General features: G+C 40.6%; 2 protein-coding genes and 1 long non-coding RNA gene across 7 annotated transcripts in view; 2 read left to right on the top strand and 1 right to left on the bottom strand.

Annotated features, from left to right (window-relative positions):
• myo15aa (myosin XVAa) overlaps positions 1-8,192 on the top strand; it is a 56,853-nt gene extending 48,661 nt beyond the window's left edge. For all 4 annotated transcript variants that reach the window (XM_085156260.1, XM_085156262.1, XM_085156259.1 and 1 more), the window contains exons 47-64: positions 1,649-1,760; positions 1,868-1,942; positions 2,073-2,275; positions 2,542-2,666; positions 2,790-2,853; positions 2,982-3,054; positions 3,246-3,319; positions 3,422-3,504; positions 3,600-3,730; positions 3,811-3,905; positions 4,171-4,248; positions 4,377-4,473; positions 4,591-4,751; positions 5,014-5,147; positions 6,335-6,468; positions 6,841-6,974; positions 7,267-7,407; positions 8,079-8,192. In XM_085156260.1, coding sequence (XP_085012386.1) covers positions 1,649-1,760; positions 1,868-1,942; positions 2,073-2,275; positions 2,542-2,666; positions 2,790-2,853; positions 2,982-3,054; positions 3,246-3,319; positions 3,422-3,504; positions 3,600-3,730; positions 3,811-3,905; positions 4,171-4,248; positions 4,377-4,473; positions 4,591-4,751; positions 5,014-5,147; positions 6,335-6,468; positions 6,841-6,974; positions 7,267-7,407; positions 8,079-8,180 — 2,016 coding nt within the window. In that variant the 3' untranslated portion in view covers positions 8,181-8,192. The remainder of the gene's footprint in view (positions 1-1,648; positions 1,761-1,867; positions 1,943-2,072; positions 2,276-2,541; positions 2,667-2,789; positions 2,854-2,981; positions 3,055-3,245; positions 3,320-3,421; positions 3,505-3,599; positions 3,731-3,810; positions 3,906-4,170; positions 4,249-4,376; positions 4,474-4,590; positions 4,752-5,013; positions 5,148-6,334; positions 6,469-6,840; positions 6,975-7,266; positions 7,408-8,078) is intronic.
• Positions 164-8,099, bottom strand: LOC146520408 (uncharacterized). Its single transcript, XR_014873626.1, has 3 exons — positions 7,997-8,099; positions 6,784-6,956; positions 164-4,226 (listed from the first exon to the last, which is right to left on the bottom strand). It is a non-coding gene; the product is annotated as an uncharacterized LOC146520408 (long non-coding RNA).
• Positions 8,193-9,539: 1,347 nt separating the features above from the next.
• The window catches only part of llgl1 (LLGL scribble cell polarity complex component 1), a 34,522-nt gene continuing 31,209 nt past the window's right edge, over positions 9,540-12,852 (top strand). For both annotated transcript variants that reach the window (XM_085156266.1, XM_085156267.1), the window contains exon 1: positions 9,540-9,826. In XM_085156266.1, the coding sequence (XP_085012392.1) occupies positions 9,746-9,826 (81 nt within the window). In that variant the 5' untranslated portion in view covers positions 9,540-9,745. The remainder of the gene's footprint in view (positions 9,827-12,852) is intronic.

Below are 12,852 nucleotides of genomic sequence, written 5' to 3' on the forward strand. Positions count from 1 at the left end.
AAGGTTGGTGGTTCGATCCTTGGCTCCTCCAGTTTGCATGTCAAATATCCTTGGGCAAGATACTAACCCCAAGTTGCTCTCCGATGTGTCCATCGGAGTATGAATGTATGTGAATGTAGTTAGATAGCACTAAGTATAGATAAAGTGCTGGTGAGAATGGGTGTGATTGGGTGAATGTGGCATGTTGTATAGAGCGCTTTGAGTACTCCGGGAGAGTAGAAAAGCGCTATATAAGAATCAGTCCAATCAGTCCATGATAGGCACAATTAAATTAGATAACATTACTGTGTAAAAAAAGTCTCATATAATCCTTTTTTAATATATGTATGCATGTCCTCTTTGATTACAATCGGAATTTGTTGTGTTTTGAGGGTAACAAGTGTTTTTTTTATTAACTTTCTAATTTTTTTTTTACTTTAAAAAGATGAAATTTTAGGTGTAATCCAAATTTAAACTGATGCCATAACATTGACATCTAAGCGCGTTCACAGGGTGTGTAATGCTCTTTATCCACGTGTGAAATTGGCTCAGTTTTCAGTGTCTTAAAATTATGTGCAAAAATCTTTTTTTTTATATTTTGCTTCCAAGAAGCCAGACTTTCTTGTATTTTTTAAAGTGGTTTTGAGCATTACTTTTCTTTCTTTCTATTTTACAGTTTTTCTTTGGACATTTTCTTCTTTTTCCCTCATTTTCAGTCCTTATATCTGACCATTTTCAGAGGAATTTTTGTTTTGTTTGTTAAGCCACTTAAAACTGACCTCTGAATCATTCGAGCACCAAAACAGGCGCCTGAGTCAAAGGATAAGCCCGTATTTTGTCTACATGTGACACAAAACTTAGCAAAAACAACAACAACAACAACAACAAAAAAACAAAAAACAGGCACTTTGTTTCTAGCAGCCTGTAAAAAAAAATCCCCATTTCTGGAGCTGAATCTTCAAAAAATTCCAAAGACAAAAGACATGAAATAGCAATTAGCAATTTTACACCAAACAGGTCCTTCCCAAAGAGCTGCTAGCTGAAACCTGGGTGTATGGTGTGCAGTGTGTCCTGACACATGACCTCATCAAAAACGGTCCGAGTGGAAGCCATTCTTAAGGAACGGAAACGGGGAGAAAAGACTGAAGTGTGCCAAATAACCCAAGAAGTGGACTAAAAGTCAGTGACAACAGATGTTATGCACTGATGAATCCACATTTCAAATGATCGGTTCAAATCATCATCAGTATGTACGGAGGAGGAGGTCGGGAGAGATGTACAACACTGAGCGTCTCCAGCCGTCTAAAGCATGGTGGAGGCTCCGTCATGGTTTGGAGCTGCAGACTACTTAAACAAAGCTCGCCTGATGATTCCTTGTAAAATACAAAGCCATGAAGTGTGGCTTAAGACTTTTATACAGTACTGTATTATATGGCACTTTAACTATAAAATATCACTACCTTTATTTCTTTATTTTTTACTTATGGAGATGTGATCAGTACGCAGGAATAACTATTTAAGTTTATAAACTTTAAAACAAACAAGTGAGTAGCGCTGACAAACCCATGAATTCAAAGTGGACATTAAGCAGTGAGTGAGGAAAGTGATTTTCTTGGCACAAATGTTCTTTGGCTCTCTGCTGGATGTCAGCATGCCCTGTCTTTGTCAGGACTCAGAGTACGTGGTGGCAGTGAGGAACTACATCACTGAGGACAGGACTCAGCTCAACTTCCACAAAGGCGACATCATCAGACTGCAGCACATGGATGGACTGGAGGCCGGTGAGATACAGGAACAATCCAACACTGAAAATTGTCACAGTGATAGATCTGTGTTCTGCCTCTGAATTATTTCACAGTGCCCATTTCATTGTGTGGTTGTATCTCAGGTAAACGTTATGGCTGCATTGTGAGGAAGAAGGTCATGCTTCTGGAGGAGCTAAAGAGAAACACCGCTGAGTTTGGTGCGTGTGGCTTTCTTCTAACATTTTGGAATTTATTTATGTTGGTTGTGTGACGCAAAATATTGAAGACATTGAAGAGTCTTTATTTTGTGTGCAACCTTTTACTTATTTTGTGTGTGCATGCGTGTAGGCTGGCGGTTCGGCGCCGTGTATGGAAAGTCTGGAGTGTTTCCCAGCGAGTTCATCCGTCCTGTGGCTGCTCCGGACTTCTTGGTCCTGCCTCCTGAACGCGTGGAGCCCCGAGACCGGCAGGGACGAGTCGCCGCCTCTGCTGCTGTTGCTGTTGCGATGGGCTCAGCTGTAGCTGCTCATGAGCTCGACCTCTCTACCGAGGTGCTAACTGCATTTTTTTACTCTTTTTTTCTGCTTTTTCAAGCTTCCCACTGTCAGAATAATAGGTTAAAGGCTAGTGTAACCTACAGGGCTCAACATGAATAGCACCCTTACATTATGGTATTAGCCAGTGTTTATACAGCATACATTGGAATGCTTTGGTTAGCAGAAATGGAAATATTTTTTAGATAATTACACTGTTGGTGCTCCCAGTAAGTGGCACTCTTGCTTTTGCTCTTCATGCTGTGGATTTGTGTGCATCTCAGGTAGTGAATGAGATCTATGGAGACAGCCTGGGTGTCGAACTGGACGACCTGCCTCTGCACAGCAGCCAGTACCACATGGTTGAGTTTGCCAAGAAATACTTCAGAGAAGCACAGAGGAACAGGAGGTCAGACACACATGTGTAGTGTCAAAAACAAAAAAGAGTTAGAAGGGTTCAGTGTAAAGCTAAAATTTGCACTTACAGTGATAAATAAATAACCAAGAGTTGATTGTCTGCTTTTCCCCACAGTGATCAGAAAGCGAAAAAGGGGAAGGAGCCCAGGGACCCTGCTGACATGGTCAAATTCTCCAAGGTAATTCAAATCACAATCACGTCTCTGTGTTCAAATATGTAGGATATGTGTCTCTGTGCCTGTGCACAGACATTTAAAATGTTTTTCTTGCCATCGTGTTCTGGTTTAACATATTGTTTCTCTTCTAGTCTCCAATCCAGGAGTCACTGATTGACTTCTCAGACAGTGGGATGAACCGAGTGGCTGCTGACATCTTCTTAGGTGAGAGCAGAGTGTGGAAACGAAAAGAAACATAGGAGGTTGAAGCAGAAGATAGTAGCATAAAATATGCATATATTTCGTGTTTCTTTGTGTTTATTTTTAGTTTATTTTTAGTATAAAAGCATTAATGTGCTTTAAACGAAATACATCCGAAAAGATGTGGTCCAGCTCCTTCTGTTTCTTTTGCCCAGCTATAATGAAGTTTATGGGAGACTTCCCAATGAAAGGCCAGACCGAGCAGGACCTGGTCACCACTATATTAAAGGTATGCTTACATCAGCAAATTGTCTATCCATCGTAATACTAAGACGAGGTCTGTGTGTGTGATTTTATGTTTTTCTTCATGCATGTGCTTAAATAAATCTAGTTAAGTGGTGACCATGGCCTGATGAAGGATGAAGCCTACTGCCAAGTGATGAAACAAGTTACTGTCAACACCAGCTCCAAACCGTAAGGCTTCCAGCACTCGCTTGTTCTTAAAGAGCGGTGACATGATCGTGGAGAGGCTTTAACCTGTGGCTGTGTGCGCGTTTCTCTGTGTGCAGGGACAGCTGTCAGAGAGGATGGCGGCTGATGTATATTCTCACATCTTTCCATCGCTGCTCTGATGTTATGAAGCCGTTTCTGTTGACGTTTCTCCAGGATGCATGTGCCAGCCCTGGTTTGCAATACCAAGGTGGGCATCGTGTTCATCAGTCCATCTCTTTTGATCTTCACTGGTCTAAAGTGTTTACTAGCTGCTCTTCCAATTGACAGGTATTGCCAAGGCATGCGAGCAGAATCTGAGGAGGACATTTCAGTATGGCGGGCGTGTGCAGTATCCCAACAACATGGAACTCAAAGCAATGATGGTTAGTTTGTAAATAAGATACACGGTGTTCCTTTGTGGCTTGAAATATGTCAAAATTGTAGGGATTGCTAACATTTATTGACTGAAAGTCCTGTATAGTCTCCTTTATCAGGTAGATCAGGGCGTGCTAATTAATCTACAGCGATATCTTTCATACTGTGGTGTCTGTCTGTCATGTTCAGATGTGACTTTGCTACATGACTTCTCAGTAACAGCTGTGGATAGCAGTGTGTGACGTTTCCCTCTGATTTGTTGTCCGTGTACAGGCCGGGCGTAGCTCCAAGAGACAGCTGTTCCTGCTCCCAGGTGGCATCGAAAGGCACTTAAAAATCAAGACATGCTCTGTGAGTGGAAAACACATACACATGCACACACACACACACACACACACAGAATGGCTGCAGTCTCTAAATGTAAAACACAGATGCCGAATTTGTAGCCTGTAGTGGCAGATTTGCTTTTTCCTTATCAGGTTGCTTTGGATGTGATCGAGGAGCTTTGCTTTGAGATGGGACTCCAAAGAATGGAGGCACTGGATGAACATGCCGTCTTTCTGGTCACACACAAGGGTAACAAGGATCTCTTGTTTTAGTGGAGCTCTAAAAGGCTAACATTTCCTTTTGCCGAGTTAGATTTTGTGACACGTTTTGGATAATAGATGGTTACTAAAGTGTCTTTCTGTGTAGGTCAGAATGTACGTCCCCTGAACAAGCGAGAGTACATCCTGGACATCGCTACAGAGGCCGAGCCTGTGGATGCCAACTACAGTCTTTGGTTCAGAAGGGTTATATGGAGTCTAGCTCTCAAACTTGACAATGAACTCTATGTCACCATGCACTATAACCAGGTATAAATCTCATTTCACAGAGCTGTAGATTGAAGCAGTCTTGAAATTTTAGCGCACGTGCTAAATATATGTCACATCCTAATATTTCATTGGATAGCTGACCCTTTTTTTTTTTGTGGCCACATACGTCATCACCACCTGATGAGGGTTTTTTTTTGTGGTGGCGGTGTGCATAGAAGTATATCTTGTTTTGTCTTCTCATCAGTTGATATTTGTCATAGAAACAAGATGGACTAATGCACATTGTGCATCTCGTTTGAAGGTGTTGCCAGACTACCTGAAGGCCTTGCTGAGTGTGGTTCCTCAGGGTAAGCCCAGTGAACAGCATCTGCAGCAGATTACCAGGCTGGCTGCCCTACAGCATCGTGCCAAAGACACCATCTACCTCCCCACCCTGTAAATATATCCATTTGTTGTTGGAAATCTTTTGCATGCTAATGTACCAACTCACACTTGCATATCAATTACTTTTGGGCAAGTTACTAGTGATACAAGGGACAAATTAAAGGTAGGTTTATGTTGATTTTTTTGTCACCCATCATATCTAATCATATCTATGCAATCAACATGTGACTGAAGTGCAGACTTTTAGCTTTAATTTGAACGGTTTAATGAAAGTGTTCCATTCACTTTTTAGGAATTAAATTGATTCAAAGTGATTTAAATTAAAGTTATCTAAAGAAACCAGTGATTGAGACTTTTAGTAGCTTAATTTTTTCCAAACAGTAAGACATGGCTGACTTACAGAAGAGCATGTTTTGCCCAGATATCCCTTTTCTACTATTTCTGATATTGTGGCTATATCATAAAGGGCTGAGAAGGTTGCTGCTGCATCCAGGGACTAAGTTAGTTAGCTAAGGGTTTTATATAACAACGCTCTTTAAAATGTAGTAAGACAATTATAGTAGACCCAGCGCTGAACCTTGGGGAAACCTACAGATTGGAGAAGCAGTGGTAGAAGAGAATGTACAGTATCCCTGAGAGGTCAAACGTACTGCAACGTAAAAGAACACAAATAGAAAAATGTTCCAAAAGCACACAAAACACAATGAAAATTCATCAGGTTAGACCATTAGATGGTATGTTGAACAACTAATATAAAACATTCATCTACAGCGTTATATGTATCATCCAATTACACCTTTACTTCCTCACAACAGCTACAAATCCTCAGGTTCTGTGTCTCAGTCGAATCCTTTGGATGTCTCTGTTTCTCTCATTTCCACAGCTGTTCTGTAAGATTTTCTGCTAAAAAAACACTTCTGTTGTGTTTTGGGAGCTTTTTTTTCCAACTTCCACTGTGCTATTTATCTTTTTATTTTTTATTTTTGCTTTACATCTGTTGTGTGTTTCTGTTTAAATTCCATTGTGTATTTTTGTGTTTTTTATGTGCTTTTGTAGCATTTTTGTATTTTTCTGGCCTTTTCTTATGCTGCAGTCTTTGTGACCTCTCAGGGCCACCATACTCTGCTTTGCACATTGTCGACTTGCACAGAAAAATACACCTAACGTGCACATGTATAATTTGATCTGCTGTCTCTCAATTACACCTTGTTCACTCTTTGTGTGTGCGTGTGTGTTAGCCGTGAGGTGCAGGAGTGTATCCCTCCGCAGTTCTACAGCAAACAGGGTTCACAGCAGTGGCTGAACATGACAACACAACACATGCAGCAGGTCCAGCCCTTAAACCCACACCAGGCCCGTGCGCAGTTCCTTGGTAAGACAACAGTTCTTTGTGAGTGTGAAAGATACTCACAATTTGGCCATTTAACTTTTACATATGTCCTATAATATTAATAACTTTTGTATTGTTAATAGCAAAGCCCATTGCATATTCTCTCACAATTCTATTAGGATAAACATCTGAAACAACTGGTAAACAAAAAAAGGCTTATTCTGATCCCAAATAGCAGTTCTAAGTTGATATGAGTGCAGCAAGGTGTCTTCTTAGAGCATTTTTGTGGGACCAGTGGGAAAGAAAATGTTCAAAAGCACGCTGATTTGTCACGACATTTTCTGTAAACATCTTTACCTCGCAATTTGAATGCGGCAGCTTATCAGAAGTGAGCTTTGGTGTGTTTTTGCCCAGGTCTGGTCAGTGCCTTCCCCATGTTTGGCTCCTCCTTCTTCTACATCCAGAGTTCTGGCTCTTCCTCCGTCCACGCCCCATGCATCCTGGCTGTTAATCTGAACGGGCTTCATTTTCTTAACAAGGACACACATGTGAGTCAAATAAGCATTTTACCCTTTTACTGATCTATTGTGATTTAAAAATACAAAAAAGGCAAGAATTTTATTATATTTAAACAAAGCTTTTGGCTCCCTCTCTTGGTTATGGTGTTTACTGGCTCTCCCATCCATCATTTTTTAATAAAATCTAAATTACAAAGAAAAAACAATCTATGCAAGAGAAAATATAACCTTTAAAACTTGAGATATTTAATTTTATATTTTATGTCTGTGTGTCCCCTTAATGTCTATTTATATGCACATTGGTGTGTTTGTGTGTGATTAGGAGACTATGGTGCGTTTTCCTCTGAAGGAGATTCAATCAACTCGCACTCAGAGGCCAACATCTGGCTCCAGTTACCCATATGTGGAGATCATGATAGGAGACTTGCTTAACCAGCGTGTCACACAGCTGCAGCTGGAGCAGGTGGGTGTATAAGAAATAGATGGAAGATTTAGATGTGTGTGTGTAACAGTGTCTGTATTTACAGTGACACATTTCTGCAATCAACATGTGACTGAGGTGCAGACTTTAAGCTTTAATTCAAGGTGTTTAATGAAAGTGTTGCATCAACTTTTAAGGAATTAAAGTGATTTTTATACGCAGTACCCCATTTGCGAAAATCTTTCGCAGTCAACGACAGCTTGAAGTCTACAACCCAGGGTCATCACCAAATGCTTAGTTTTCTATCTTGAGATGCTCCCCCAGGCTTTTACTCCAACCACATTCAGTTGATGCTTATTTGTGGGTCTCTGCCTTCAGTTTTGCATTTGAAAACTGAAGAGCATGCTTTATTGGTTTCAGAAAGATATCCCATTTCTTTGCCTTGAGAAACTTTTGGGTTGCTTTTGCAGTGAATGTGTTATAATCTGCAGTTTGAATCTGCATCAATCTGAAAGTCTGGACTTCAATGAAATATTGATTCATTTAAAATTCACTCTGATGGTGTACACAAGCAAAATTACAAAAGGAAAAGGTGTCCACAAACTTTTGCCCCTTTCGCCCCTAACTGTACCACTGTGCAGTCTATATTCACTCTTCATCTTAAGTCCAGTGTTGTTTCTTCTATATATGATGGTCTATATGATGTTTTCCAGGGCCTGGAGCTGTGCCGAGTCATCGCCATGCACGTGGAGAACATGCTGTCAGTCAGAGAGAAGAGACTCACATTGCCGCCAAGTGAAATCACCCTGCTATAGCACAAACACGAGGATGACATATACATAGAAATCCCAGTTTATGCCTTAAAAATGTACTCTACCTCTATTCGTAAGACAGGTTATTTTTGTATGTAAAGGCACTGTTATGTAAGTTGATAACTTGTTTATTGTGATGATTTTGAAAAAGTGCTTTTCCATTATGGCCATGAAAATTTTATTTTTTCTTAATTGATCAGCTGTTTTCTTAATGAATGATTTGGCACATAAAATGTCATTCATGTCAGTCACATTCTAGTTTTTGAGAAACTTGAATGAATGCCTTAATCTTTAATGTTTATAGTTTTACATAATCATCCAGAGATGTTTAAGATCTTGTCCAATATAACTATAAGGGTTAATGTCTCCTTGTTTTCATGCCCCTTCTTTAGAAGAATAGTATGATTTGCTTTGTTCTTGGGACAACATTAATTTAGTGTAATGGTGGCGCCACTTTATTGCTGTATAACAAACAAACCCTTATAACCTCATCTTGGTTTTGACATTAATGGAAACTTTTGGTTTGATAGGATAAAGAACTTTTTCTGACACATCTCTTATTCTCTGCTTTGCCAAGGTGCAAAGTCTTTTTGGCACATAAGCTTTGAGGCCACATCACTAAGAGTTTGCACTAACTTAAATATTTTATTTTTACAATTAATTTTTTGCAAATAGCAGTTTTACATAACTATTGCATGTGAATAATAAATTAAAGCTTTAGTATAACAGTAGTGGTGTGTGAGTACTTTCTTATTTTTTAGCAAATCCACAGCAATGTAAATAAGTTAGGTGGAAGAGTATGGAAAATCATTGGTGAATACAATACTACTAAAAGAAAACAACTAGTAAAATATAATTAAAATAAAATATATGCTAAATATAACCTTCAATTCATGGTCAGAGTTACCATTCTTTTCATGTTTTTCTTCCTAAACAGGACGTATAATCATGTTTGAAGTAGTCCTTCAAACATGATTGAATCTGTCTGCTTCCATTATTTATCTTAAACCCAGTTTTTGACATCTTAAAAAAACAAATTTGCAATAGTTAAGGTAAAATATTTACATTTTCTCCACAGTTTCGAGTGAGAAAAGTTAGCCGTTATTGGCTATTTAATCTCTGGCCGTTCCATTTTGTTTAAAGGAACTCCCAGTTGCCGCAGTGTACAAACTCAAGCAGCTGGGACATACCGCCGGTGTACCCTGTGCTACAAACCGAGCATCCGTCTCGCGAGCCCTTGGTTGTGTAGGCGTTGCTGAGTAATTGCTCGCAGATTTCCTCGTCCCTATTGGTTACCAATAACGGGATCCGTGTGAACTGTGAAGAGGGAGGGGGGCTGCTGTGGTCAAACCCACCAGGACCTAAACAGCACCAGGAGGGAGGAGAGCCGCAGCAGAGGCAGTAGTGTTGTACCCCCGCTTTCAGCCTGCATGGGCTAGTCCGTTAGCTAGCTTAGCATCTTCCGACTGCGCCGAACCGCCTCTAGTCCCGCCGAGAAGCTCGGGTTGATACCTCCGTGTTACCCTCTCTGTCCCCTCGGTCCTGCCTCCCCCGTGACCGGTTTGAGGATGATGAAGTTTAGGTTTCGTCGGCAGGGCACCGACCCGCAGAGAGAGAAGATAAAACAGGAGCTTTTCGCCTTCAACAAGGTAAAGTAACGGGACAAGAGGAAAGAGAGGGAGATGGTATTCCTCCTCTCGCCTGGTTCCCGTAAACTAAAAGACTTATTTTCTAAGTATGGATATATAAAAAAGACAGTACTTTGCAGCTGAAGTCCGGCCACTCCTCTTGCGCTTGCTGTTTTCTGTCCAACTTCGCGGGCAGAAAAACAGATTAGCTGTGAAGTGCGGGTGGTGTGTTTGCAGGGCGCTTTGTTGATGTGTGTTTAGTGGCTGTTGAGTTGTTTTCACGGCGTGTTAATTACCCCTCACCCAAACCAGGACCTCGCTCAAAGTGAGCACCGAGCAGCAATCAAGGAAAACTGTAGCGCTAATATTGCTGTAATTAACCAGCAACAGAGGATTGTGTGGGTGTTGGGGATTATCAGCATGCAGATTAACGGGATTAAATTACAATACATGCTTTTCCAGCAGTTTGATGCTTCGTGTGGTGTGACCCATCTGTCATGCAATGAGCAGGAGTGTCTCTCAGCGTGATGGCACTTTTTACTCCTCTCGTCTGGTTTTAGTAGAAGCTGCCAGAACTCTGCGAGCAGGTTTTTTTTTTATAAATCTCTGCTGATTTTTGTTATGCAGAGTCCTCATACCCCTTGTTCCAGTTCTTGGGGGTCTTTGGGTGCAGCCACGAGTGTCAGGTTTCATGCTGGCATCACATCCACATGGATATGAACCAGTTCATGTACAGTAAATCTGAGCGTCCTGTGGTAACATTCAGTGGTGGTGATGGTGGGTTTCCCCTCTGGACAGTCAATGTAAGAGCTCATTTCAGTTCCACTTTCAGTATAAGATGAATCTCGTCACCCAGATCACTGTTGCTATGCTGGTGGGGACATAAAAGCAGCTTGCACCACCCAGATCTGTGGATTGTACTGATAATTCTGCATATCCAGTGTCAGCTGTAGTAACTTGCCTAACAGGGTGTTTCTAAGCTCATACTGAGCACTGCAGTGGCCTTGAACTCAGGTTAGATGAAGGCACGGTCTGCATGCTGTGTCTAAGAAAGTGTCCCAGAGAGCCGGGCTGTCTGAACCTTTTAAATGTTAAAAGAATCAAGTTCGTCCTGCACACTGGATGTGATAATGACATTAACCCTTCTCAGCAGGATTGTTTAGGACTGTGGTGCAAACAACACGATGATGACTGATGATCCTTAAGAATCAGCACTACAGTAGATTTATTTCTCCAGAATTAAGTACTTCAAGTTGACTTGCACTCTGAAGTAAAAAGAGTCCTCTTTTAAGCCATTTTAGCAAATGAAAGAATAAGTAATATAAAAAAACATGAACCAGCGCATGTCCTGGAAAATATTAATCAGCCTTTCGTGGCTCCTAGAGTCGTACTTGCATGACCTTGCAGACTTGGGTAACCTAAGTTGTCTGAGTAGCATGAATGAGATGGCTCACTGTGGCCAGCACAGTGACATGAGCGCTTTGACAAACTGTCCTTACACCATCCCGCTTCAGTATCTGCATTCCAGTCGAGGCCCTCATTGAGTTTGCCATTGAACGGTTTTAGATTGTGGCTTTCCTTAGAGCCACAGCAAATAGTCGATTGGTCAGCTGGTGGATCTGACTGAAAATTAATCAGCATCTCTTTTGGTAATAGAATGATCAGGTGTTTGTTTTGTTCATTTAATTTAGTTATGGAATAAAACAACTCACAAATTTGAAAGTAATTGCTCTTGTTAACTTCTCAAAAATGAGGTGTGATCAGTTATTGGTTTTTTTTCTTTGTTTTTCTGTTACTTATTCCTGATGATATCCTATGTGGAAGTAAGCTTTTGTGTGAATGTGACTCAGGTGGGCAAAAACTCCAGAGCAATCAGTTTGACATCATTGTTGCCATTACAAAGCTATCAGAAATGTGTTGACGAGAGTGATTTAACGAGAGTTGGTGTAGTGCCGAGTCATATCTGACAAATATATTTTGTATTATGTTTAATCAAACGAGACATCTGAGAGAATCTCCCACTAGATAAATGCCTTTGTGGTAGGAGAGTACAGTTAGGGCCATTATTTGTTGGACAAAGACATCGTTTTCTGTTGTCGTTTTGCTTCCATACACCATCACAGAGGATTTAAAATCAAACAACCGGGATGTGATTGAAGTGCAGACTTTCAGGGTCATTTTAATAGGTTCAACAAAAGTGCTGCGTTAACTATTTAGAATTCACAGCCATATTTATTCACAGTCATCCATTTTTAGAGACTGGAAATAAATTGGAAAAAAAAGAAGGATTTAAGGAATCCATGGAGATCATGAAATGCTACGTTTCCCACTATGAGATGCTCTCCTCAGCCTCTGCTGCACCCAGCTTCAGTTCCTGCTTGTTCGAGGGTCTCTCTTCCTTCAGTAACTAAAATGACATGCTCTGTTGGGATGAGATCAGTTGATATTTATTTTCCTTGACAAACTCTTGGGATGCTTTTGCAGTCTGCTTTGAGTCATTAACTGTCTTCACTGTGAAGTACCATCTGGTCAGTTTTCAGCTAGATCTGAGCAGAGGCTCTGGTCCTGTACATGTCACAGTTCATCCTGCTGTTTCTGTCAGACTAGACTGTGGCGATGATGCACCTCCCTTCCAAAGGAGTGTTCTTGTTGCTCGGTTAGATGTTGAAAGTAGTTCTGTCATGAAACATTTTAGTTGTCTTCTGTGGTCTTTGAGGCATTTTGGCTTTTCTAAGTATGTGTCAGATTGTTTGGTCACTTCTAAAGTTTTTGCTGTTTCTCTAATTGGTTTATTTGACTTTTTCAGCTTTCTCCCTCGCTTGCACTGACATCTCTATTTATCTCTTACCCATAATTCCAATAAACAGATACCAAATGGGACATAAACTACTGATCTTTTAACTGATATTTTGTTATGGAATAATGAGGGAACAGGCTTCACCTGGCCATCCAATTAATTTGGACTCTCTGAAAATGAGGGACTGTGTATAAAACTGACTGTAATCCATAAACAGTTAATGCAACACTTTTGTTAAACGCCTTGAAAA

Source organism: Neolamprologus multifasciatus, chromosome 4, assembly GCF_963576455.1.
Source record: "Neolamprologus multifasciatus chromosome 4, fNeoMul1.2, whole genome shotgun sequence".
Lineage (NCBI taxonomy): Eukaryota > Metazoa > Chordata > Actinopteri > Cichliformes > Cichlidae > Neolamprologus > Neolamprologus multifasciatus.